At 56.0% G+C, this 27920-nt stretch overlaps 1 protein-coding gene across 1 annotated transcript in view; it reads left to right on the forward strand.

The window, feature by feature from the left end:
• The window catches only part of Col13a1 (collagen type XIII alpha 1 chain), a 140494-nt gene that overhangs the window by 37808 nt on the left and 74766 nt on the right, over positions 1-27920 (forward strand). The window contains exons 3-4 of the mRNA XM_047553785.1: positions 20821-20885; positions 25319-25345. Coding sequence (XP_047409741.1) covers positions 20821-20885; positions 25319-25345 — 92 coding nt within the window. The remainder of the gene's footprint in view (positions 1-20820; positions 20886-25318; positions 25346-27920) is intronic.

Raw genomic sequence — 27920 nt, forward strand, 5'->3', positions numbered from 1 at the left:
CGCGGGACTCGGTTTCCCCTTCTGTAGCATGGCCTGTGCTTGTGCTGACCCCCCGAGTCAGATTCAGGAGACGAGTGTACTTGGACTTCAGGTCGTGCCTTCCAGACAGGCTGCCGGGCAGTCCCCGCGAACCTCCTCTCCTGGGAGGCTCTCTTCTCCTCTGCAGCTCCGGCTCTGCTGGGTTTCTCATGCCTTCGCTCTCAGACATCCCTGCCACCTCCCCTGGAATCCTCGCCTGCATCCTACCCGCTTTCCAGAGCGATCACATTGACCGGCCCAGGGACTCCCTTTTCCATGGACAGCAGGTGTGGGTCACAGCGAATCAGGTTGGGAAATCAATTTACTGAGTTGGGACCACATATTTTTTCAATGAAATGAAGAAACACAGAATCGCACCTATCAAGGGTCCTGTGACTAGTCAGGGAGCGACCGACCCTGCAGGAGGCTTTTGGTTCTGGCGGGTGAGTTCCAGACGCTGCTTTTCTTATACTGGGTCAGGCAAACGTCGAAGGCCACAGACTGAGGTTTTACCAGGTTTTCCAAACCCATGTCTTCAGCCCCGGCTTCCTGCCTGTCTTCTGGACCTAAGCGTCCAGTTGTCCACTGCCCACGTGCCCCAGGAGGGCCGCAGGGTCTCCAAATTGAAGTCCAACAACACGCACCATTTTCCTCCTGAACAGCCCCAGGAGAAGCCCCTTCTGCCCCTTACCCAGCCTGGAAGGCAGGAGGCACCCTGGTAGCTTCCTCCCTCAGTCTGCCAGGCCCTCTACCCGAGGATCCAGGCTCCTTGGCATCGTCCATCCGGCCCTTCCTCCGCCCAGCCGCTGCCTTCCTCAGGGATGCTTGCCCGCCTCCTGACACCACCCTCCTCCATCGCACCCCTCACCTCTTCCCACCAGGCAGCTCAGAGAGCCCTTCCAAACTGGGGACCCAGTCAAGAGGCCCCCTTGCTTGAAGTCCAAGGCATGTCCAAGATCTCACTCTCTCCAGCCACCAGCCCACCAACCCCTTCCTCTCCGCAGCAGGAAGCAGCGTCACGTGCCCTCCTGGGGAGCCCGTCCTGCACCCACACTGCCCTCCATCCCATGCCCTGTTCTGCACATTCCGGTCTTTCTCCAAATCAGCTCTGACATCCACCTGCAGCAGAATCACTTGCTCTAATGCAGACACACAGGCCCCGGGTGGGACCTGCGCCGACGTCACACTCATCTCACCCTCCGAGGCTTGGCCTGCACGTCTGCATTGAGCTCAGCGTCCAGGTCGCCCTTTGGCCCATTAGGTTTAGAAGCCCCTGCAATCTGTTTCCATCTGAGCGTGCCCGTCCTCATCTCTTCCCCCACCAGACAGGGCTCTCCAAGGGGCTGGGGTGGGGACAGGGACGGCGCCTTGCTATCTGTTTTCCCAGGGCCTGGTGCTGAGCCTGGCACAGAGCCGGTGCCCAGGCAGTTCTGAATGAACCGTTCCTGGACATGATTCCCGTCCCTCCCTCCTTCCAGCCTGAGCCGGAAATAACCTTTCATGCAGGAGTGGTCTGTGAGCTCTCTGGGAGACGCAGGTCTCCCTTGAACAAGGAGGATCCTAGATGAAGAACAGCCAGTTTGGGGTGACAAGGGGCTGGAGGTGGCCCTAGGACAGGGAGTCTGGATGAGGAGGGGTCTGGTAGAACGGGGAGGGGTTTGGGGGAGAGCGTCCTGATTCCTAATCAACAGGAAGGGCCTTCTTCCTCCTGGATCACTTTTCAGCCCAGCTGCTTGGACAGAACCTGAGCTGGGGGTTGGGGCCGTGGGGGAGGGGCGGCGACAGACAGGCTGATGGGGAGGCCAGCGCTGGGACAGACAGACAGCCAGCCCAGCACGGCCAGCGGGCTCCCACATACCCCCCGGTGCTCAGCAAGGCCTGCCCAGGAGCGAGCTCAGCTGGGAAGCACAGAGCACCCTCCTGCTCCCTCCCCCAGCCCTCTCTTGCCTCCTGCTCTCTCCAAGTCCAGGGACATTCAATCCTTCCTTTGATGGACAGCCAAGAAAAGACTTCTTCCACATCCTAAATTTGTTAGCACCCGCTAATCATCTTAACCTTAGTCCCTCCCAACAGGCGCCTGCTTAAAGACACAGGGTGCCTTTTTTCCTCCTCAGCAGGGAGTCCCAGGAGGGAACAAATTCCCACAGGAGACAGATGTTTCCCTGGGAGGAGCCCCCCCTGTGCAGCGCTTGGTGCAGGCTTGTGGGGTGGAGGCAGTAGGAGCAGCCCTGCAGCTTAGGTTGGACTCCTCTGTCTGCCTCGGGATTCCTGGTGGGAGTCCCCAGGTCCTCCCTAGGAGCTCACCCCCAGGTGCTGCTGGAAAACCGAAGCTGACCAAATCCCGGAGGAGGCCAGCAGAGGGATTCTCCAGCTCGGACTCTCTTAACCCCCTGCTGTCTTCTCAGAGTCTCACTGTCTCTGGAAGCTTCTTCCTCCCTTTCAGCTGCACCCTGTTGAGCGCTTCCCAGGCCAGGAGCCTTGCTGAGGTCTGACGGCGGCTCCTTCAGAGCCCTAAGAGGCAGGAACTCTCAGCCCCATTTTACAGAGGAGAAATAATGTGTCTATGTTGAAGGTCATCCCTAACGGGCGAAGCTGGGGCACCGGACCGTCCTGTCCCCAAAACACATTCCCACCCTGCTCACGCCTGCGCACAAAGTCGCTAACGGTGATCTGTTAAATGAGATCACTCCTACAAACACTTGAGCTCCCCTTCCTCCATCCTTCCTCTCTCTGTCCCCTCTGCTCCCTCCCTCCCTGCTCACAACCCAGGTGAGAAAAGCCAGGACCCCAGAGAATGTGGCTGAGCTCTGGGCCTCTGGGCCTCATCCTGGCCCTAAGCCTCCCAGTAAATAACGGGTTCTGCGCCTAGGCCTCCGGCTCTGCAGCATCTCAGCGCAGGAGGTCAGGCTGGGTGAGGGACCAGCAGCCCTGGGCGGCAGGGAGAGGGGTCTCCATTAAACGGCAAGGTCCCCTCCCTTTCTCCTCTCCATGTGTGACTGAGGATCATGGCAGGCCCCTCAAAAGTACCCAAGAAACCTGAAAGAAAGGTCAATAGGTTCTCAATGTCAGTTCCTCAGCAGGAGTGGGACTGGCCCCCAGGGGAGGGTCCCCCTCTCTGCTGAGGGTGGGACTCTGCTTCCAGGGAGTGTGAGGACCTTCCGAGACCCAGTGCCCCTGCAGGGCCCTGCCCTCGGCTCCAGCCCCACCCTCCTCCCCTGTCCAGCTGTCCGGGCTCCTACAGCCGGGCTGCCTGGCCAGATGGAGCCTCGGGTCCTTGGTTGAAGTCCTCGAGGTCACCGAGCTGGGGAAAGCACGGGGCCAGCTGGACGCAGGGGCTCTGGGAGAGAGTTTCCAAGCAGAAGGAGCAGATGGTTGCACAAGGGTCTCAAGGGGGTTTGGCTGAAGTGCTGACGAAGGTAGCAAGACGTCCCCAAACCCACAGGTGGCTTAGCAGCAAGGGCTGAAGCTGCCCTCTACTCTCTGGGAAGGGCAGGACCTCGCACGCACACGCACGGCTCACCCCCGGGACCTTCCCATGAGCTCCGTTTTATCAACAGGGCGGCACCGGGGCTCAGTGAAGTGCAGGAGACTCACCTGGGTCCAGGCTGGAGAGTGGCCGGGAGCTGAGCCCAAGCCTGGCTGGCTCAGCAAAAAGCTCTGCGGCTGTCGGGAAGCATGCCCGCAGCAGACAGGAGCTCCTCAGAGTGAGAGGGCGACAGCCTGGCCCGGCCAGTCCCTGTCCCTCAGCTGCCCTCCAACTCACCTGTCCTCCCCGCCCCGATACCAGCCGTGCCTCTCTGGAGGCAAAGGGACAAGGATGCCTCCCTGGACCAGGAAGGAACGTCCTTCCCTTGTGAGACCAAATGAAGCATCCCCACAGAGGAATGGCCGGCCCCCAGAGGGGCAGCGGGGACAAATGAGGGTCATGGCCACACCACCCGCCCTCATGTCCCATCCGACAGTTCACCCTCTCCTGGGGGCCATTTCTGCTGCCACAGCTGTTACCTGCAGCCCATGATGGTTCCTGCGTCCTGTCTGGCAGGTCCTCCTGGACGCGGACTCCCGGGGTGCCCTACCCCATTCCGTCTCCCTGTTCCCCTCCAGCTCAGTTGGACCACAACCATCTCAGCACGTTTTATGGAACCCAAAGAGAAATATTAAAAACACTTCTCGATGTCTTAGACTTCTCAAAGTTTCTCACATCAGGGCACGTACAGAGAGCATGTTCCCGACCCTCACTGATGGAAGCTGGCCCCCAGGTTTCTGGTCACATCAGAGTCTTTTCTTGCCTCAGAGGCAGAGGGGGCTTCCCGCCCCTCGAATTCCTTTCCCAGTTCTTCTGAGATGCTCTGGTCATCCGGTTTGGTCTTCAGGGGGCCTCAGGCAGCAATGCCACCCTTGTCATTTCTCAGCATGGAGGCCCAGCATGGAGGCCCAGTGTGGAGGCCCAGCATGGAGGCCCACCATCAGGACCTAGCTTGGCAGCCCTCCTGCTTGTCTTTGGGAAGAGCTGTGGTTTTCTTTCTTCACAATGGCAGCATTTATTCTTATTTGTTTTTATTATAAAAGAGAACATGGTTTCTCAGTTTTTCCATCTCCTTTTGATCTTGGCCCCAGCCCTCCCACTGTCCCCAATTCTGCAGGACCGTCTGGCCCTGGAAGCATATGGGTCCTGTTCTTCAGAAGTCAACTGTGGTCTTCTGATGCGTTCAGGGCTGGGGACAAAGACGGTGTTTCCTGCCATCTCTCCAGGATACTTCCCCCTGTCCCCAGGGCAGATGGCGGCTAAGATCCTCCGGTGGCTCCTTTATGGGTGTTTTTCCCAAACGCTGAAGTCACCGTGGTCCTGGCCTGCTGCCAGTCCTCCTTGTCTAGTGTGAGCTGCCTGGGGTCGCGCCCCTGGGTGAGGTCAGAGGTCATGGGTCTGTTCCATCTAATGATTTCTTAGCCACTGTCCCCATTAGGGGCCGTTAGCACATCGCAGCAGTACTGGTAGAGGCTGGGAAAGTAGAGACCGTGACAGTGACGCGCAGCAGCTGGTAGCTGTGGCTGAGTCGTAAGATCCCCACTGGGGGAGGTGAACCAGAGGGAGGGGTGGGTCACTTTGGTCTCTGACCACAGAGAAGGCAGGCGAGATTCAAATGTCCACCTTCCTTAAGATGAACCCAAGTGCTAACTCCTGAGGCTCCTGAGCTGGCAGGGAGTTCGGGCTGTGTGGCACCGTGTGGCACCGAGTGGCACCGAGTGGCACCAATGGCCCTGGGCCTCAGGAGCAGAAGCTGGAGTCGGAACAATCTGGGTTCAAATCCCAGGGGCGGCACTGGAGGCCACAGGATGCGGGCTCCCTGGAGGCTCGGCTGTGTCTGCGGGGGGTGGGGCCACCACACCTCTCACTGGAGAGGCCTGGAGAGGGACCGGGCACGGAGCGACACCCACGGGCGCATTTCCTTCCACACAGGGCAGGTCCGGTGCGGGGGCTCTCTGGGGTCTTTCCGGCCGCCTCCCCATTTGGAGGAAGCCGCCCTCTTACAGGTCCCTGCCAGTCCGGTCAGCGTTGTTTAGCGCTGTCACCTTGGCGACCGCTCTTCCTGGACTCCTTGACGTGCTCTGACCAACACAGGGACAGGGCTGCTCCCTGTGGCGTTGAGGGGCCCAGGCAGGTGGGTTCCCCGGGAGACTGGCTTTGAAATGGAGGGAGCTGCCAGCTGAGGAGCGAGGGCAGGAAGCAGAGGGAGAGGCTCCACTCTGACAGGGCCACCTCATGGCCTCGCCGACCAGGGGCTCTGAACTGCGATGGCCCCTCAGAATCCTGAGTAGGGCTTGACAGCTGTACCTCCAAGGGGAGCCTGGGACAAGGTGGCTGTCTCCAGCCACGCCCTGAAGGGGGTGATGCCCAGGAAGGTCCGCAGGTCGCCTCTCAGTGTCGGGGACGGTCGTTCATCCCCTGGAGGGTGCCGTCAGCGCCGCGTCACTGCGGGTGCCAGGACATGGGCCGGTGATCCCGAGACCCACGCTCCCGTTCTGCCTTCACTGAGGGCAGCCGGGGATGCCGCCGCCCCGCAAGTGTCTGTGGCTTTCCTTTCTGCCCTTCAGAACTTGTAGGTTTGGAAAAATGAGACCACGGGGCTCAGCAGACCCCTCTGTTGCGCTGGGCTCTGACTTCTAAGATTCTTAGGCTCAGGGAAGGAGGAGAATTAGAGAGAGTGTCCCCGCGCCCGCTGCACGCGCAAGCCACAGCGAGTGTGCCAAAGTACAGACACCCCAGCGGATGCCCAGCGCTGGGCTCCCTGCTCTGACCTTGGAAGGCTGGCCCTCCTGCCTCTCCTGCCTCAGCTCATGTTGATCTTGTGTTTTCCCCCAAACTCCAGGGCACAGCTGCTTAATAGAGCTTTTTAAAATGTTAAAAATATTTTAGGCCTGGCTGGCGTGGCTCAGGGCGAGAGTACCTGCGTGCGCAATGTGAGTGACATCCTGGGTTCTACCCCCAGCACTGCAAAAAAAAAAATCTTCTAAAGGACACCCGAGTTGGTGATACCGTTGCCTCTAGCCACATGTGACTATTGAACACTTGAGAGATGGTTAATGAGACGAGGGCCTGAATCGAATTTTCATTTTTATTTTAGTGGATTTAATTTAATGACTGCAACTTAATTTGAATGGCTAGCAGCTACAGGCCTTTTTTTCTGTTTCCCAGACCTGCAAGCGAATTCCTACCTCAGGACCTTTGTACTTGCTGTTGCTCGTAGGGAATGATTATCCCTTGGGTGCTCTCGGGCTGCCAGGAGAGGCTGGGCTGCTGTGGCCCCCGGAAGGCCTCTGACCCCGGGTGTGGGCTCAGGCTCTAGCTCCATGGAGCTCCAGGCTGGAAGCATGGGCTGGGGCAAGGACAGAGGAATTGCCAAATAGGGCCTCAGTCACACCCTCCCTGTTCTAGGAGACACCGAGGCCTGGCGGGGGACAGGAGTGGGCCTGAGGCAGCCTCTGCCAGTCCTCAGCATGGCCATCCTCAGGCCCAGGCCCCGCTGAGGCCGGGGCTGCGGGCCTGTTTATTGTGTTTTCCCAGGGCCTCAGGCAAAGGAACCGGAGCCGAGACCACCCAGTCTTTCCCTCTGCTGAGAGCTCACGCCCACCGCCCTCCCCTCCAGAGGGCTGGCCTGGGGGGTGGGGGGACAGCTGCCGGTGTGGAGCGGCCTGTGTAGCCCAGGAGGAGGGCGAGGTGCTGCGGGGAGCTCCTTCATGGGAACCGGCGCCTGATAACACAGCCGGCCCCCATGCCCCTCCCCCCACAGCATCTTCTTTTAATTAAAAAATCAGGCGGACCTCCTGTTGGGAGGGACATTCCAGGAGGAGGGGAAGCCACCAGAGAGGCTTGGGCCTCCTGGTGATGCCTCTGTCCCTGTTTCCGGTGCCCTGGCCATCCCCCCCACCTCCCCTCCTCACACCCAGGGCTTCTGGGTAGGAAAGGGCTTTGGACCAGGACCTGAATGGCCAACTGCCAGGTCCTACCACACTTCTCTGCTCAGTGACCTGGAGAAGTTTCTTGGCCTCCCAGCCTCAGAGTCCTTGTGGGTTCAGAGGAACACAGGAGCCCTCCTAGGATGGTGGCGTCGGCGCCCAGGGAAGAAGAGTCCAGAGTCTTCACGTGGGAGGTCAAAACCAAGTGCACGCCCACGCTCCTACCTAGGGACAGTCCTGCTAGGTCTGTGTTCCTGCACCAGCTCCGCTGTCCTAGCCTAAGAAACAGTGCGTCAGAAGAAAAGTGCTAGGCCTACGGAGATGCTCATCGCAGAATGCAAAAGCCTGGACACGTGGCGGGCAGTCACCAAGAACAGGCAAACTGCTCCCCAGGCAGCCATTTCAGAAGTGGAACTCGAGGGCCGCATAACCGCGGACATGGGTCTGTCTTGCCCTGTTAGGTGGAAGAAGCGAAGGACCAGGTTACTTGCATGCTGATTTCTGCTCCAGGAACAGGTTGATGAGGTGCCCGTGAGTGGGGTTGGGAGAGGACCCGGGAAAATGGCAACAGTGGGGCGCGGGGGGTGGGGCGGGGATCAGGGAAGATGCTTGTCTTTCATAAATGTTCTTTAATGTTCTTAAAGAGCTGGGGTTTGTTGTTTTTTGTTTGGTTGGTTGGTTTTGGCACTGGGGATTGAACTCAGGACCACTGAGCCACATCCCCAGCCCTATTTTGTATTTTATTTAGAGACAGTGTCTCACTGAGTTGCTTAGCACCTTGCTTTTGCTGAGGCTGGCTTTGAACTCGCGATCCTCCTGCCTCGGACCCCCCGAACTGCTGGGATTACTGGCGTGTGCCACCAAGCCCAGTTTAAAGACCTGTTTTGACAATAAATGAATGTCAGAAAAACAAACCAATTATAAAAAAAGGAAAAAGCAAAGACAGTAAGAGCCAAAGAGTTTTCACTCTCATCAGCTCCGAGGGACACCCAGCAGTTCCTCTGCTCCTCGGTCACACGGCACTCCACACACCCAGCCTAGGAGGCCAGGCAGCCAGCTGTGCGATCCAGGCCCAACCCCCACCTCTCCGGTCTGGTGCCTGGGGACACAAAGCAGACCTTCATCCTTCTGGTTCCTTCTGTTCCGCCTCCTCTCCCAGGCTTAAGTCCTTTTCAGTTCCCAAGACAGTGCTTTCTACCACCTCTACTTGCACCAGACTCTGTCTAGAGCTTCTACATCCTCGATCAGGAAAGAGCTTTCCCTTCTAGTTGTGCTGAGAGCCAGCTCTGACCGATTGGTTGTGGCTGCCAGAAGGACAAGAATCAGCACTGCAGTCGACTAGTTATGTCTGCACGGGCTCTGGACAGAGGAGTCATGGCAGGATTCCCAGACTTTTGCCATCCCAGACGGATCCAGCCTGAAATGCAGGCCTCTGACATCTGGGCTTTCATCCGTTTTCTGGAGTATTATGGGTACTGTGTGGCCTTGTCCTGTGTACAGGGAGGGAGAGGCCTGAGTTTTCCAGGGTGGGCTGGCAGGATGGGCATGGCCTCTGTAGCCTCACGGGCCCGAACGGGAACCCCAGCTCCGTCACGCCTTGGTCACTTGACCTTGAGCAATCTGTTGAACTATGGGGCCTGGGGTTTTCTTCTGTAAGCTAGAACCCTTGCAGGTAAGCTGGGTTGAAAGATTAGAAATAGTGGATAGAAGGGCCCAGTCTCCTGCTGGCCCAGAGCAGATGTTAAACACAGAGTAGCTGTGATCGGGGTCACCTGTGACGTTCAGAGGGCTTGTCGGTGCCAGTCAGGCAGGTGGTGTGGCAGAAGGCACCCACGGGGTGTCAGGCTGCTGCCCTGAGGCTGTGTGTGTGTGTGTCTTATGTCTCTGTGTGTTTGCTTTGGTAATTCTTTTTAAATTATAAATATTAACCCATAGTAGTTCTACAAATCAATGGGTTTCATGGTGACATTTCCATAACGCACGGATGGTGTTTTAGTTCTGTCCCCCGACCTGCCGCTGCCATGTCATCGTCACGCCTCCCTGACCCACCATAGGGGGGCACACCTAACCACGGACAATACCACGGCTGCTGGAGATGAGGCGAAGGGAGACAAAGACAGAAATGATGTTTCACTCAGTTGTGGGATTAGAAGTTAAGACACTTTAATAAAACCAAATACCAGCATTTCTTTATTATCAGTCACATTATACATTTTTTTTAATTGTACACAATTGTAAATATAAGATTTAAGAAAAATAAGTACCCAGGGGTAATTCAGAGTCTCACAAATTATTAACTATTCCTGATCACTGGTCCACACAGCTGTGCTTTTCCTCCAGGCCTGGGAGAAACAGCCTTATGACCAGACGTGGTGGCACATGCCTGTATTCCCAGTAGCTCAGGAGGCTGAGGCAGGAGGATCGCAAGTTCAAGGCCAGTAATTTAGCAAGGCCCTAAGCAACTCAATGAGACCCTGTCTCTAAATAAAAAATAAAAAGAGTTGGGAATGTGGCTCAGTGGTTGAGTGGGTTCAATTCCTGGTACCCACTCCCAACAAAAGGAAGAAAGAAACAGGCTTCTGAGTCACCTGACACCCTGAAGCCTGGCCCAGCAGAAGTAGGGAGGCCCAGACAAGTGCAGAGAGGGAGGCAGAGCCAGCAGTTCCCCTGTGAGTAAAGCCAGCTGTCAGACACAAGTGCAGCCTGCACGCTGTCAAGGCGCTTCTCCTCCACAGCTACCAACCCAGGTGGCAGCTGTGGGTCCTCCCTCCTGTGATTCTACCCAAGTGTCCAGTGAGGATTTACTGCACACATGCTCTGGTCCAGAAGTTCTGGGTTAGCCGGGTGCCGTGGTGCACGCCTGTAATCCCAGTCGCTTGGGAGGCTGAGGCAGGAGGATCGTGAGTTCAAAGCCAGCCTCAGCAACTCAGCAAGGTCCTGAGCAACTCAGTGAGACCCTATCTTTAAATAAAATATTTTAAAAAGGGCTGGGGGTGTGCTCAGTGGTTAAGCACCCCTGGGTTCAATCCCTGGTACCAAAAAAAAAAAAAGTTCTGGGTTGCAGAATTCAACAGTGCAGGGGGAAGATCCCAAGATGGACAGTATGTTGTGAATTAGCAGGACTAAATGCAATTCCCTCACTGGTTTCATTTGGCTTATAGTATTAAATTGTATCAACATTTAGAAATAGGAGATTTTTGCATGAAATATCAAATATTTAAGATTTTTTTCTTGAGTAGTTTCAAGATTGGGCAATAGTAGATCTGTCTCCCCAAACTGGCAGTATTTACTTGCAGGTGAGGGGTGGTTAGTCCATCTTGGACACACACGCACGTGCTTGGTACTTTGCCACAGTCTCCACCACTCCCTATTGCATGACACCTGGTCCGCTTCCTTCATTACTGTGCTCTTCACAGCCACCAGAGCGTGAAGCCACTAGTGTCCCTCAACTCCTCTTGGAGAAATGACTGAAAGAATTAATAACTGTGCCATCATAAATCTTCTAGACTAACAGAAAAGACAAGAAGAAAAACATGGAATTGGTATCCACCCAGACAAGGACAATAATAAACTGAATATCTTGGTATCATGGGGTTGCAGTAAATGAAAGCCCACTGCCTGGAGGAGGTGGCGTGGGGCTGGGTGTGCATGCCATGACCTTTTCTGGAGCCCCGTGCCTTTTGGTTGTGGAAGAGGGACGGCAACTTGTACAACGGCTGACTTTCTGGGAGGGACCCAGGGGCGAGGGCCTGGGGGGGTGGGAAGTCACTCTCCCTGGGAAGATGTTTCCAGGTCGTGTGGGAGGATGTCACTGCTGCTGGGAGATTCAGTCAAGAGTGACAAGTTCAAGTTCAAGTTCAGAGACCCTGAGACTGCAGATCCTTGTCAAAACAGAAGCGAGGGGTCAGAGCCAGCACCACCCAGCGGGCGAGCCCTGGCCCGCAGTTTCCCCTGTGCCCACACCAGGAGGGACTTGACCAAGAGCCTGTCCCCTTGCCCGGACCTGCGGCCCCCATCCGTGCCGCTGGCCCCTCAGCCCCGTGCCAGAGGTCACGCCAGGAAACGCCCAGCCTGAGAACAATGCCTGCCCTTGGCCTGAGCCTGCAGAATGGCCTGTAATCTCCCCAGCAAGACCTACCCCAGACTTCCTCGTCCCGGGCTTCGGAGGCCGACCCCAGCGAGGAAGTGTGGGGGCCCGCGGAAGAAAGACGCAGCTTGTCCCCCAGTCCAAAGCTGGTGACGCTGACCTGGGCTGTTTTATTCAAAGGCCCACCCGGCCCCGGGCATCCTGCTCTGCTTATCTCCGTGCATCCTGAGCCCTGCCTGTTTGCCCTGCTCAGTTTCCAGGGTTTCGGGGCCCCTCGGAGAGGCAGTGCAGCTGAGTGGTTAGCAGCCTGGACCTTGGATCAGCCTGCCCCTCACCAGCTGGAGACCCCAGGCAGGAGGTGAAGACCCTCTGCACCTCAGTTTCCTCACACATAAAATGAGGGTAACAATGGTGCCCATCCCAAAAAGCAGGGAGCTGAATAGGGTGACATCCATAGAACGTTAAGAACCCATGAGGAGCCGGGCGCCGTGGCGCATCCCTGTAATCCCAGCGGCTCGGGAGGCTGAGGCAGGAGGATGGAGAGTTCAAAGCCAGCCTCAGCAACTTAGCGAGACCCTAAGCAACTCAGTGAGACCCTGTCTCTAAACAAAATACAAAAAAGGGCTGGGGGTGTGGCTCAGTGGTTAAATGTCCCTGGGTTCAGTCCCCTGTACCAAAAAAAAAAAAAAAAAAACAACCAGCGAGAACTCGCAGGAAGAGCTCCCTAAGTGTCAGCCGTTCTTCTGGGCAGGCCATGGAGAAAGGTGACCCATGCCCCTGGGATCGCAGCTCATTATTTCCAACTTCCTAACCACAGCGACTGTCGTAGCTGTCATTGTCACACACTTCCTCTACGCCAGGAAGGGTGCCAAACAGTTTACTCGTAGTCTCTCGTTTGCTCCTCCAAATCCAGCAAGGTCGATACTATGATTACCCTCATTTCGCAGAGATGAACAGTGTGACTCAGAGAGGCTCAGCAATTTGCCCAAAGTCACACAGCTCGTAAGCAGCATTGTCAAGATTCTAACCTGCGGCTCCGTGGCTCCACAGCCCATGCCCTTGTACATCTCTGGACGGGAGCCTGTTTCCATTCCTCCTAAGTAAAGGGAGAGACCGTGAAACCTGGAGGCTGCGTGTGCTCAGCTGGTTGTCATTCTGCCTGGGATGGGCCACGTCTGGATGGGGTTAGCAGTCAGGCCTCTGTGGAGGCTCCAGGAGGCAGTTTTAGGAGAGAAATGAGAGTGATCTGAATTTGGCCCAGGGATGAGGCCACATGGTCCTCAAAGGGACTTGAAAGGACGTCTTACAGATTTTCCTCCTCAGCCGTCTAAACATCTCCCACCACTGCCTCAGTCTTGGCGACTCTTAATTTGCTTTCACAGCTGAAGCAATAACTATACGGGTCAGGAGGACAAGCTTAAGGATATAGCGGATTCCAATCGCTCATTCTACCACTTACTAGCTGTGTGATCTTAGGAAAAATACTTAACTTCTCTGAGCTGCAACAGCACCATCTACTAAACGGGGCAATAAAGCACCGAGCCTTCAGTCAGGCAGTGAGGTAATGCATTCCCTCAGGGCCTAAGGCATGTCTGGGTCCCGGCTGGGCTGCAGGACCGTGGGCTGGGGACTTGACCTCCCTGCCCCTGTGTCTCTGCCTGCCAGGGGAGGGGCAATGGCGCTACTTCACAGCACTGCTGTGCCGAGTAACCGAGGCGACGCTGGTGTGCGCGGCAGATGCCAGTGTGTGTGACGATGAGGCTCAGGTCTCAGATGAAGCCAGCAGAGATGGGTTGTCAACCAGTGAGACTTTAAAAATTAAAAGCCCGTCCTTGGGAGACACAGGCCTGGTTGTGAAAACAAGACCTAAGAAGTTTGCAGCCTCTTGGCCTCAGAGGGTGGCTTTCGGCCTTGATCTGACCAGGTCGCGACCTCCCTCCGCCCTCCTCTCCGCTCCTGCAGCAGAGGCCTGGGGTGGAGGCTGATCCTCTCCGAGCAGGACCCTGCCCTGCAAAATCGGATGCAGTGGCAAGATCAGGCGTCAGGGAGTGTTCCTGGGCCTGAGGTGTGGTGTCACAGAGACTGGTCCTCCCGCAGGGACCCGAGTGACACACTGCCCTCAGGGCTCCAGGGCAGGGGCAGGCAGTCGGGGGCCCTGCTAAGCCCACGTGTCCCCACAATCCAGCTGCTGGCCACTGGGCCCAGGTCCACAGGCAAGCGCTGCTGGAGAGCCGGAGGCTGAGGAGGAGACCGGAGTCCACCAGGAATTCTCTGAGAGGTTCTGGTGGCACTGTCCCTCTCCGCCCTCAAGTCTGTCACGAGGCGGGGCTACTCCAGGGTTGTTTCCTGGCTCAATTGAGAGACAGTGAAACAGGAGCCTTGGGAGGTTCCAGGACAGGCCGCAGCTCACGGAGGAGTGGAGACCGTCACAAGTCAGGGGGGCGGGGCCGGCGTCACTCCGGAGGTCACGGTCAGGAAGCCTGAACCCGGGTAGGCGGCGTGGGGTTGCAGTGACTCTTCAGATAGCTGGCCTCAGTCTGGAGGGTCTTCTGGAAACAGGAGGTGAGCCCTAACTTCAAGGGAGAAGTGGCCAGAGCCTAAGCCTAAGGATAGAGTGTCAGGGGACTCGGGTGGGGGTAAATCCTGAGCCACACAGGAAGCCCCCCAGGACGGGCAGCACCTAACATTCCAGCATCCAGGACAGCTGCCGCCACAGAGCAGCCCCTCCTCCTCACCTCTGGGGGACACATGCCAAGACCCCCGTGAATGCCTGGGACCCCAGAGAGTGCCGAACCCCATACACACGCCTATGATAAGGTTAAGGTGTAAACTCAGGCACAGTAAGAAATCGACCACGAGGGGCTGGGGCTCAGGGGTAGAGCGCTCGCCTAGCCTGCGTGAGGCCCTGGGTTCCACCTCAGCACCGCCTAAAAATAAAATAAAGGTATTGTGTCCACCTACAACTAAAAAATAATTTTAAACAAAGAAATCAACTATGATAACTAATAATAAAAGGAGACAATTGTAACCATATACTGTAACAATTTGGGACCGCGGTTACCGGTTACTTGAGCACAATCACTGTGATACCAGGCAGTCGATCTGACGACACAGAGGCTACTCAGGGACTAACGGGCAGGTAGCATATAGAGTATGGATACGCTGCACAAAGGGAGGATTCCCACCCCAGGCAGAGCAGAGCGCGACAGCACAGGATGTCATCACTCAAGGCAGAAAGAATGGCATGAGATTTCAAATGTACGGATTGTGGTTGACTGCAGGTGACAAACTGGGAGAATGAAACCACGGATCAGGACCTCCAGTCTCTCTGCCAATCATAACTGCTGAGCGGGGGCAGGGAGGGGAGGCCTACAATTTGTTACCATCCCTACACCTGGTATGAAGGGCCTCTGAAGAGTCCAGTCCAGCCTATCCACCTCCATCTCTGCTGCCCACCAAGGCAGAAGCCCGTTCTGCCTCATACGTCAGGAAGGGGCCTTTGTGCTCCACCTGCAGCCTCCCCTGTGTCTTTCCCAAAGATGGTTCTAGCTCTAGGTTCCATCTGACCTGCCAGTCCCTGCTGACTGACAGTGGTCATGTTGGAAAGAATTGTGAAGCTTTGTCTAAACTCACTGAGGAAGAGTAGCTGTGATTGATTAGCAATGTCTGCCAAGAGTGCAGAAATGGAAAGTGTGTATGTGTCTGTGTGTGATGTAAACTGCTGTCCACACCTCCAGGGACTTATCATTTTCTATTCACCAGAGCCAGGGGATGTCTTAGGCTAAGAGACATGGTCACAGCACAGATCCCAACAAATATTGAACATTGGGCTCTTGGGGCAGGGAGGCTGCTTTGTAGATTTGACCAACTTCCACCGTAGCCATTTTTTAGCTGCTAATGAAAAGTCACCAAGTTAGGGCGAGATGCACTCCATTAGCCCTCCCAGGACTGTCTGTGCTGGTCCCGAATGGTTATGATTTTTCCCCAAGCTCTGCCAATGGCAGGCTGTTCTGGGAAGAGCGCTAGACTAGGCTCAGGATCTCTTACCACCAGAAACTCCCGGCATCCTTTTCTGAGCCTCCATCTCCTCCCCACACAAGGGGGCTGGTCAGGGTAAGCGACCCTGGGAGGGGGTTCTTGGTCAGTCACCAAGCAGGGCTGTCAGATGCACTCCAGGAGCATCAGCTCCAGAAGGTCAGCCCTCCCTGGAGAGCCGGGGTCTTGGCTGGAGGGGATAAGAGAGGGCTCAGTTGGCCTTTGATGTCAGCCTCAAAGACCAGACACTGCGACAGAGTGCGCTGGGTTCCCTGATCAACCACCACGCCCACCACAGACAGATTTCTCTAGGCGGTTCTTGAAGACTTAAGGTTTTTCTTCTTGGTTGCTCTTTTTTTTTGGACCCGGGATTGAACCCAGGGGTGCTTAACCACTGAGCCACATCCCCAGCCCTGTTTTCTATTTTATTTAGAGACAGGATCTTTCTGAGTTGCTTAGGGCCTCACTGAGTTGCAGAGGCTGGCTTTGAACTCGCGATCCTCCTGCCTCAGCCTCCCGAGCCACTGGGATGACAGGCACGTGCCACCCTGCCTGGCTCTCGGCTGCTCTTTGAGGCAGCCTGTTTCTCGGATTCCTTCAGGCCTCTGGGGGCCGCGTCCTGAGAGGCTGCACTTCACCACGCCAAGCTGTGCTTGCGCTGTGGTGGCATTGGACCCAGCTTTGAATACCAGCTACGGTGTCTGCGACCTCTGCCACCCCCAGCACACACCTTAAGCACTGTGAGCCTCATCCTTTCCCATCTGCAGAGTGGGAATGACGATCTTCGTGGCTACCACTGGACTGCTGGGCAGGCTGAGTGAAACCAGGCACGCACAGTACTTGGCACGGTGTTGGGCACAGAGTAAATGCTCAGTGTGGGAATCCCCATTCATCTGGCAAGGTCTTGGGTGGAGGCTGAACAGGCAAATCTATCAAAGAATAGGATCCCAAAAGGTGGCAGAGCACAGGTGAGTCAGGCCTGAGGTCTCGACAGGGGCATGGTGGACGTGAGCCTGAAGGACCACGTGGCAGAGTCCCAGCAGTCCAGGGCAGGGGCTTCTCATCCTGGCGCTAGTGACATTTGGTGCCAGATGCGTCTTTGTTGTCGGGGGCTCCGCACATCGTCTGTTTAGCAGCAGCCCTGGCCTCTACCTGCTGGAGACCAGGGACAGCTTCCCCATTGGGACCATTGAAAATGTCTCCAGACATTGTCAGCTGTCCCCTGGGGCAACACTGCCCTCGTTTGAGAACCCCTCCCTGGCAGGCAGAGCGTGACCAGTACCATCAGTTACCCAAGGTCCAAAGGAAGCCAGAGATGCAGAGCATCTGTCCTGGCAGAGATGGGTGGGCAGGCACGTGGCAGAGCCAAGTGGCAGGTGGTCAGCTGGGGGAGGCCTGGCAGCAGGCGCCAGCCAGCAGGCACGGGTCAGGGCTCGGACCCCAGCTGCTGGGATCACTGCGGTCAGCCAGGGTCAGGACACAGCTCAAGTGACACGGAACCTGCAGCACCCGTGCCTCCTTCACCCGCTGCCCAGGACCAGAACTGGATCCGAGACGGCAGGGATGAGCAGGCCGTGCCTTCCTCCTTGGGGACCTTTCGACCTCCAGCCTGGAGGACACAGGCTGGAGCCGGGAGACACCAGGCTCAAATCCAGGCCCTACCACTGGGAACTAGGCCTGAAAAATATTAAGATTTTGAAAAACAGGTGCCGCCTCTGGTAACCGCCTCTGGTGGGTCGCTTCACCTCAAGGCTCTGGTCTCACCTGTGAAGTGGGAACAACTGCGCCCACCTCAGCAGATGGTTGCAAGGGCTAACGTCATAGTTGTGCCACTTAGCATCCTGCCACACAGCAGGCACGCAGCAGACGCAGCTGGTTGGGTGAATGAATGAACCAACGAACGACTTCTCTTCCAGCAAGTCTTTCTCCCCAAATTCTCAGTCATTTCAATTCTCTTCTGTTGGAAATTCTCCTGCTTTCTCGCATAGAAAACTTGACATCTCAGCAGGAGGAAATGAGTTCCTTGTCTCTGTATTACCAGAGTTTAGCTTTGAGCCTGGCAGGTGATAAACCAGGCCTGGTGGCTTAGGAGGCTGAGGTAGGAGGATCGTGAGTTCAAAGCCAGCCTCAGCAACTGAGCAAGGCCCTAAGCAATTCAGTGAGACCCTGTGTCTAAATAAAAAATAAAAATGGGCTGAAGACGTAGCTCAGTGGTTAGGCAGCCCCGGGAAGTTTCCCTCCTCAAGGGGCAATGACTGCCTCGTTCAGTTATGAAACCGTAGCCCAGCACAATGAGGGACACACGGTAGGCTTTCCTACCAGAGGTGGATGAATGAGTGAATGGAGACCAAAAAGTGGCTAAAACTTGCTTCACAGGGTCCCTTCCTGCCTGTCCGTGTCGGGGGAAAAGGCTGCCCTGCTGGAGGAGGTGGGTCAAGCCCTGGGGGAGATCAGCAGGAAGCTGAAGAGGCAGGGGACAGACCTGGGAAGGAAGGTCTTAGTTAGAAGTCCCCATAGTGGTTGACCGCTGTGGACCTTCCCCAAGAATCCTGCTGCAGGTCACTTGACCCACCCTGGGGAGCTGGGACCATCTCCATAATCCTCCTGGCTACAAGGAAAGGCTCCTGTGTTCAGCATCATGTGCACAGTGGCATAGACACAGTGTCCTCTTTCCCTCAGAATGTGGTGCTGTGGGCGGCGGCTCGGCAGGATCCCCTCCGCTGGCCTTGGGACACCATGTGCTTTGTTAGGAAGACCCCTGGATGGGGACCCGGGTCACCATCCCCGTCAGTGGTCGCTAACCCCCTGGATTCCCTTTCCTAATCTGTATAATAGAGCCTTGGCGGTACCTTGGGATGACTCTGTCCTTTGGAAACACACCAAACAGCCATGTGACTGAGCCTGGCCGCACGGCCTATCTGGGAGACCAACTAGTGAGAAGGAGGCACTGCTTGATTTTGCAAGGCCATGGGCTCCCCGGCCACCGTAGAGCTGCCAGGAGTGTTGCAGACGGCCCCAGATGAAGGATCAGCTCTGAAATTCAGGGGTCCCCTCTGTGGACCTGGTTGATGAGAGTTGGCAGGGCCAAGACAGTAGCTGGATTTCCCAAGGGCCTAATGACCTTCCAGAAGGATACATGGAAGGGAGATGATCTCATCCTGGTCAGGGGAAATCTCAGTGATGGAGAAATCCTTCTTTTTAACGCCCCCCCACCCCTTGGGTCTCTTTCCCTTCCAACCACACAGTGTCAGACATAGGGACTTTTCTCTCTCTTGAAGAGACAGATGGGGACAGTGGCACCCTGGAAGAGTTTGGCAAAGTCAAATTCCCTTGCGTAAGACAAAGGAGCCAAACGAGATGAAAGGGTGGGGTCTGGAGGGAGGAGCAGAGCGGGGACTTGACGGGTGTCCCAGGGAGAAGTGGGTCCGCAGGCGATTGGGGGTGGGATGGGTTGTGTTCTGAGTGACAGGCATGGAGAAAGGCACTGTGGCCGTGGGTTGAGGAACTAGCTCTTCCAGGTACTAACTGCTTGGCCACAGGGGAGTCGCTCAATTTTTCCTTGCCCCAGTTTCTTGATCTGCAATCTGGGGACAATAGAATTTGCTTCATAATGGAAAACACTCAGAACTGTACCTGGCACCTAGTAAAGACCTTAGAAGTACATGCAGTGCTGATGGTGGTGATAGAGAAACCCTAGAAGTCTCCAGAACAACTGCTATCCCTCGGGGTGCTCTCAAGGGACCAGGCCAAGCGCCCATCCTGGATTAGCTCCCTGTGCAGTGGAGACACTCACCACAGGCGGGGCCCTGGCCCGGGTCACTGGGAACTTCCCCAGAACTTGCTGCGCTGGGAGCCCAGGTCACGCCAGGCCTGGCGGGTGCAGAACATCTGCCCTCCATGTGGCTGAACCATCCAGAAATTGCCACAGGCTGAACTTTGTCACCAGCCTGCTTCTCATGCCGAGGACACATCCCCCAGCGGGAGGCAGGGTGGACTCTCCAGCTGGGCCAGCCCCTTTGGCAGACTGCACCCAGGGGGTGTTTTTTCAGATTCTGGGTGACATTCCCCTGCCCCTCAGCCTAATAGGTCCCAGATGCTCCCTCTCCCCTCTCCGTCCCACGCTGCTGCTGCTGCGTGTCTGGGCCTTCCTGGTCGGTCACTACACCTCTTGACATTTTTTCTGTTTTGTTTTTAATTCAAAACATTTTGTCCGCCCTTCACATGAGGACTTGACAAAGGCCAGCGTGAGATGGGCCGCTTCCTCTGGATGGGACCAGGGCTGAGAACCGGGCAGACAGAGGAGAGAAGGAAACTGGCCTCGGGAATCTGAGGAGCAAGGGGAAACACAGGGAGCCTTTATTGGCTGAGCATAAAAGCAGCACAGGAGCAGCAGCTGAGTCGAAGTGGCCAGGTCACTAGGGGCTGGGCAGAGGCACAGGCCTAGCTGGAAACCAGGGCCCTGGCGCTCTGTGGCTCGCTTGCCCCAAGGCCGCCTATCCTAAGGCCTCAGTCCTCTGCCTTCCTTGCTCCGGGGCCCCCACTCCTTCACTCCCTCCTCGAAACACTTGAACTGGTCATTCTTGCCAGTAATGAGATGGGACTGGGCGGCGGAGGGAGAGGGGACCCCAGGAGGAAGGGAAGAGAGGCGTGTGTGGAGAGCTGGCTGGAGGCCCAGAGGTGGGCGCTGGGAAAGCAGCGGGCGGCAGACCCAGGAGGGGTCAAGACGCCTGACTCAGCGCCTCACAGAAATCAGGGCAGGCCCGATAGACATCAGACGTGACCGAGTGAGAAGGACTAAGAGCAGCCCCGCCCCGCCCCTCTCTGCTGGTTTTCCACCAGCGGGGACCCCGGAGCGCACTGCCAACCCTGATCTCTTCTGGTTGTTATGTTGACCTTTCTCAGGCGCCTTGGTGCCCACTGTCCCACGATGTGGAAAGCCACCTGGATGGTGAGCCCAAGCAGGTCCCAGGGAGCCCATTTTGTGGGGAGGGAAACTGAGGCCTGGGGACCACCACCCGGAGTCCAGCGGAACTGAGCCTGGGCCCCAGACCTCCGCGTTTCTCATCCAGTAATGAAAACATGGAGATGAAATTAAGAGGGAGAGGATTATATTGGTAAAAGCGCGTCAGGAAAACACAAACTTCCTGAAGAATTCCTGGATGCTGCCTCCCGTGTCCCCTCCTGTCAGCTGTGGCACTGACCAGCACTTTCTCTCTCTCTTTCAGGACCTCCTGTAAGTACTCACACGGCAGCCAGCTCTCAGGCGTCTGAAAGGCTGTGTCATCTACCGGTAACAGGGTCCCGGGTGGGGCACAGGCAGCTGTCTACCAGGGGGCTCCCAGGCAGACAGCTTCTGCAAGGCCTTCCAGAAGGTTCACCCGGGGACAGAGGCCACTGTTTTGCTCTGCACACACCTCTGTGCCCACGTAGGGCAAGACAGTGGCTGCTCCAGGGGCAAACCAGGCCCTAACTTCATGCTGAAAGTCTAGCTCGACCCGTGTTAGACCAGCTCCTTTGTCCTTCAAAGAAGCAACAGGAGTCAAAAGAGCGGCAGGTACTAGAAAGAAGGCGATCACCTGCTCACTCTGCTCCTTGAACAAAGCAGGTCGGGGAGTGGCTCTGGGACACTGGATGTCCACGCCCCTGGGTAGGCAGCTCCATTCTGACCAAGTCACTTGGGGCAGGCGGAGCTGGTGGCCGACTGAACGAGAGCAGCATTGGGCGGTCAGCTCGGGAGACGACACGTAGGTTAGAGCCACCAGGTCACTCTTCTTCCTGGGCTCCACTCCCAGGGTGGGCAGCGGGGGATCTGGGTCATTTCCAAAGAACCCAAGAAGAGCCCAAGGAGACCGTCTCCCCGTCTCCCCGAGGTAATGGATCCAGGGAACAGGAGCATGTGTTTTTGAGGGACAGCATTTGATATCCCAACAAAAGACCCAGCGGGCACTGGGGGAGGACTGAGGACTGAGCTGAAGGGCCCCAGCCCTCGCATCAGACCTTCCTCAAGGTCACCGCCCCTCGCTTGCAGAAATCACTTCCACAGTTGTTTACCCGGGAGAGCAGCCTGCCTGACTTTTAATGAGACCATGATTGATATAATATTCCATCTGTGCCCTGGAACGCCCTCAGACCCAGGCTGGGGATCCTGTCTGGTAGGCTCCCTGTCTGGCAGATCACACCAAGAGAGGAAAATCTAGTCATTCCTTGAAAGGAAGAGGGGCAATTTATCATGGCATGTTGGGAACGTCAGATTGAAATTCCTATCATCTGTCTTCCAAAATAAACTGCTGCAGCTGGAGGGTTGGGCTCCCTGTCCCCCGTCATCTTATTGATAAAGCCGAAAAGTCCTCATTGCCCACCCCCCACCCCACTCCCTGCTGGAGCTTCCTCCAGGACCAACATGCTGGGACACCCCGGGGACATCAGCTGAGTCCCCGCCCGGCTGGAGGAGCTTTTTCTCAATAGCGATCTAGCATTCTGAGAGTTCGTGCCTGCGTCACCCGGAAGTTGATCCCAGCTAGAGTGGGTGCTGCCACTCTGGGGTCTGTGGTGAAGGATCAAGTGAGGAGAAGGGATACGAGTCTCTGCCCACCTGCCCGCCAGCCAGGGAGTGAGGGGAAGGGCCAGGTAGCTCCTGCCCAGAAAAGGCACCCTGAACCTTTGCTGGCTGCAACCACAAGGCAGAAGGAGGAAGGAGCAGAAAGCAGGCCAAGGCAGGAACACCTCCTCAACCCTGTTCTCTCCACTTCCTGCAGAAGAAGGACGCTAGTGGTCAGAGGCGAGGGCTAACCGGATGCCTGTCTGCTGCCCTCTGGGTGTATCTCGGGGGCTGGCTCTGTCCTCCAAAGGGAAGATCCAGCTTCCGGTGGACGCCAGGTCTACGCATAACCATGGCAGATGGGTTGATGCTGCAGCAGGAACCACTGAAGTTCCATCACTGCCCCACCCTCCTGCCCAGGCAGGCATGGCTAATCAATTCCATCAGTTATTCCCAATCCATCAGAGTGGGTGCTCCAGCTGACACCCGTCTGCCATCCCCGAGTTAGATCAGAAGATGTTCTTAATACTGGGAACTGCAAGCCTGAATCAGATGCCCAAGGGAAGTAGGGAGGAATATAGGGAAATACTGAATGTCAGCTGCCAGGCAAGTCTGAGCATGACCCTTGCCAAAACTCAAGCTCTCACTTATTACGTGTGAAGTGCTCTTGGGTTTTCGTGCAGGCTGTGTGACCCAGTGATTAGGAGACGGACTCTGGAGTCCAACCACACATGCTTCAATCTTGTCCCTGCCACTCCTAACTATGACGTGGCAAGTTATTTAACCTCTCTGTGCCTCAGTTGCCTCATCTATAAAATGGGAATAGTGATGGTTTCCGGCTGTTGTGGGGGATACATATGTATATGAATGTTACATATGTGTATATATTTTCTTCCACTTAGAATATGTTAATTCATTTTGTCCTAGAAACAGGGCTTTCTTAGATGAGTCCCCAAAAGGTCTTTAATTTGAAGGAGGAGATTGTTATCCTGTGAACTTTTACTCATTTATTATTTTGTTAATTTCTACCCTACCTCATTCTGAGGAGGGGATTTATAAGCTGGTCAAGCAAATGGAGAGCAAAGGCAGGAAAACTTGGCCTTGAGCTCCCTGGTGGTCAGAGAAAGAGCAAAGCAGAGTTGGGAGCAGACTCAGACCACAGTGTACCTGTGGTTGGGGAAGCACAGCTTTTCTTGGTCCTGGGCCTGAGATAAGACCCTCCTGTGTGTTCTCACGAGGGTCACACGACCTGGATGACCAGGTTTTACATACAAGGGGCCGTGAGTCAAGCATCCCTTCTGTTCCTGGATAGACCCCCTGCGGGAGGCTGGAAACCCCCCAGGCTGATTCTTCCCTGGGGCAGGAGAAGGTCACCACCCCACCTCCTGTCCCACTGGGTTGTGTTAGGGAACAGGCTGGTTGGAAGTTAAAGGCATGGGCTCCTTGCTGACGGGTGTGAGGAGAGAGTCTCTGGACCTCTGCCCTCTTTGTTGGAGTCTGAGACAACTGGAGCCTGGGCTGCCAGGTTCATTCATTCACAATGACTAGGAGCTCCGTTGTCCTCTGCGGGCACATGCGTGAGAGAAGCAGGAATGCCCCTCCCCTGATGCGGGGGCAAAATCAGGCAGAGCAGGGAGATGGAGATGAGTCCCGCCCCCATTACCCAACGTTCTCCTGGCTATCGAGAGTCACTGCACCATTGCTGAGGACAGGGGACAGAAGGGGACAACTCACCCCTGGTGCTGCCTGAGTTTGCCCCAGCAGTTCCTCAGGGGATGGACTTGTCTCTCCCAGGGACACCCAGGACCCACTCCTGCCTGCCTGAGGTCGATGGGAAGAGCAGCGTGTCTGGAAGGGGAGACGCTGTACCCAGGGGAATCCAGCCCAGCTCCATGCCCCTCCCCCATTCGTTCCCTTTCCTCCAACCCCAGTGCTCCCTGCCAGGCCCAGCTCAGCGCTTTACACCCAATATCTCATTTAATCCTAAAAGATAGGGCATGAGCATTCTCCCATTTTCAAGGAAACAAAGATACAAAGAAACCAGACTGCTTGCTTAAGGTCACTCAACTAGTAAGTGGCAGAGCCAAGAGTTGAGCTCAGGTGGGCTGTTCCTTACCCATCCGTCCTGCATCCCAGACCCCAGCAAAATCAGGGCCAGGGGTCAGTTCCTGATGATCCCCGGGAGTGTCTCCCCTCCTGGCAAGGTGCTGCCTGGTGCTCAGGAGGCAGCCAGCAGGACAGCTTCTCAGCCACCCTCTTGGATCAGATCCATCTGGAAGGTGGCACCCCATGGGAAAAAGACAGACTGTCTTGGGACTCAACTGCTCTTGAACTGCTTCCCATGCACGTTGCTATGACGATACCTACTGTAGTTGATGATGAGTTTCGCTGGCTGTCCTCCTGTCCGTGGGATTTCCAATCCATTTTGCAGAGTCTTCCTGTGCCCACACTGTGCCAGGCAGAATGCTGAGGTTGTGAATAGTGGCTTCCAGAAAGACAGAGCTGTGGTCCGTGAACACAGGCTGCTGGAGCCTCGGAGCCCCATGTGCCAAGGCCCAGCCTCCCGCTTCCGCCTCCCACCCAGCACTGATCCGCCATGGAATGGGTGGCGTGACTCTGGTCAGGGCCATTAAAGGAACAACCACTGCTTCCCTCAGGATCCTCTGGGGATGGTCCCCCTGTGCCTCCATGATCACAAGCCATTGACTCAGAGGAGCCATCGACAGGTCCTACGGGAGCTTCCCAGTGGGTGACAGGAGCCCCCCTGCACGGTGGGACAGGGAAGACCAATCCCTGATGCCCATCCCCACCCTTTCCTGGGCCAAGGCCAGCACCCATGAGTGGTGAACAGAGGATCACCCTGAGCAAGGCAGAAGGGCTCAGAGAGCCGGACTTGCTCGTGGGACCCACGGTCCTAATGGTCCTGGGTCCTGAGGAGGGACAGTCTTGTCTCCTTGTCCCCTGTTCCCACCCCTGGGCCTGGCATCCCAGAGACCCTGGTCGCCTGGTTTTTTGAATGAATGAATGTGAGGACTGAAGGGAGGCCTGGTCATTTACTGGAAGTAAGAGGAAAGCTTGGAACCCAGGGGACAGCCCTGGTGGCGCTGCTGGCTGCCACAGGGCTGTGGTCAGCTACTCCAGCAGCCCGGCCCGCATTGACTTCATTCTTCGCTCCTTTATTTCAGGGCCCCACTGGAAGACCCGGGCTCCCAGTAAGTAAATTTCATCCTTTATTTTTATCTGTTTATTGACTTTGCGGTGCTGGGGGTGGTTCACAGGACCTTGTGCCCCACCACTGAGCCACACAGCCAGCCCTCTGCCTGCTCTTTCTCAGTCTGAGGGCTGGCTGGACCGGGCCGCTGGTTCTCCTCTGGGTGTCTCTGAGTGAGAGGTCTCTCTGGAGTCCCTTATCTGCAGCCTGGGTGAAGGCCACTGCCAGTCCCTCCACCTTGGAGCATCTGGAGCTGCAGCTGCAGCTGGGGCTCTGGGTGTCCCTCCTGGGGCATCGGGCAGGTGAATCACGGCAGCAGACCCTTCCGAGGCTGGAACTTGTGTCTACAGAGGATCTATCGCCTGGTGCACAGGACCCTCCTGCACACCAGCTAACATTCAAACCACGGGTCCCCTCCTCCCTCCATGCCTCTGGTAAAAGAGTGAACTCAAAAACTTGGTTTTCCCCTCGTCATTCTTTCTGAATTCTAGAGAGGCTGTGCCCAGGAATCATGGGAACTTTGAGACAAGAGTAGAAATAATACCAATGGCCACCTCCTACTGAAGCCTTAATAGGTGTCCACTCTGCTAATCGCTCTTCAGACTTGACTTGTTCAACAACTCAGCGCAATGGGTATTTTCATGCCCAATTAAGAGATGAGGAAACTGAGACTCAGAGAGGTAAAATACATTGTCCAACTAGCCACACATCAGTGGTAGCCTGGTTGAGGCCCACATTATCACATCCCATTCCATACCACTGCTCCCTGTGGTCCATGCTTAACATTTGAGAACCACCCTTAGAGTCTTCTAGAACATGGCTGTGGAGTCAGGCCGGGATGGATGAGATAAGTCCTGGGAATGGATACCATGGGCCCTTGGGTGGGGCACAGCTCAGACAAGATGCTGTAGCCAACCAGAGAGCTGAGGTGGGGCGTGGAGTGGGAGCTGGGGCAGCACCTGTCTGCCCTGTCCCTCTTTGCCAAGGCCACATCCACTGGATCCCACGCCGGTCTGTGTGTCCCTCCTACTCCTCCGTTAGACCATTTGACTAATCCAACAGCTTCTAGAATTCATGCCCAGCAGAGGCTTTCTTAATGAATTGCATGTGGGAGAATGTTCAGCCCTGAAAACGGAAACTCTCCCAGTTCGAGTGCGCGGCGGAGCAGCAGAGCGCGGTGAATGGGTCCTGTGAAATCCAAGGAGGGGAAAGTCAGATGACCGAGGGGAACGTGGGCAGACTTTGGTTTCTTATTTTTCTTACAAAGTCCACCTTTAAAAAACATTTAGAGGGCAATCCACAGAGCGGGGACTGCTGTACAGTTTCCAGTCTCTGGCCATTCCTCGCCGGTCCCTAACCTGAGCATTTTATGGCCGGGACTGCAAAGAACATTAGTTTTAAAAAAGAAATGAAAAAAAAAAAAAAAATGAATCCAAACACACATCCTGAAATATCATTCTAAAGCCCCAGAGTGAGTGGACCATGGGGACGTCACAGCCAACCACCAGCCCTGGCCTGGCGTCTCAGCTGGACGAACAAATTTCAAATCCGTGGGTCCTGGCCCTGGCTACGCTGCCACGTGAAGGGACCTGGGAGTGACCCATGTCACTGCTGATGCTGATGATTGCTGATGCTGGCCCCATCGTGAAATGCAAACGGCCGTGCTGGGCTTCATCAACACTAACCAAGTGCCAGGCGCCAGGCGGAAGCATTGTCTCTGGGATCCTCCCAGCAACCCACGAGAAACAGACTCTTGTTATCCCCATTCAACCAACCGATGCCACGGAAGGTCAAGGAAACAGTCAGTGCTCATAACACGCACCGCTACCTTGCCATTTTTGAGCAAAGTTAGAACACCGTGGGTCTGGACGACATAGTGTTACCAAGAGCCTGATTCCAGAGCCGACTGCTGTTCTCCTGTGTGTCCCACATATGCCTCGGGATGCCAAGGGTCCCTGTGGGCATTTTGCCCCCGTGGGGTCAGCCAATGCACCGTCCCCCCAGCAAACACCTGCACATTCCAGAGGGATACGAGAACACAGTTCTCTCCCGCCCAGCCGGCCAGATAAACGTGATCCTATTTTCTGCACCCCATCACCTTCCCTCCTTCCAGGCCCCACCCTAGATTTTACGATGTCTGCGTGCGTATGATGGCAAAAAAATATTTTCTACCAAAAGGGAGAGAAACAAAACTTAATAAGCAGATTTCCAGAGCAAGAAGATGTAACCCCTGGCTAGGAAGCAAAGCGGCTCCCTCGGAGCATCTGAGACTCGTGATGCGGCTGAATCCACGCGGTCTTTTCTGCCCCAGCTGGAGGTGGCTGTGGGGAGGCAGGACTCCATCCGTCGCCTCCACTGGCAGAGAGATTGGAGGAGCAAGGAGCACAGGCGCCGCTCCCCGACGTTGGCAGACAGACCGAGGAAAGCGATTCACCCATCTGTCACACGGGAGCCGCCCATCACCTTGCTGTGTACATTGAAGCTAAGGGTGAAGACGAGGCCCGCTCTGGCCGCCACTGGATGGGTCTCGCTCGACAGCGGAAGTCTAAGGGAGGAAGGACCTTGGGAGCAAGCAG

This window comes from Sciurus carolinensis, chromosome 5 (genome assembly GCF_902686445.1).
Source record: "Sciurus carolinensis chromosome 5, mSciCar1.2, whole genome shotgun sequence".
NCBI classification, from domain to species: Eukaryota; Metazoa; Chordata; class Mammalia; order Rodentia; family Sciuridae; genus Sciurus; species Sciurus carolinensis.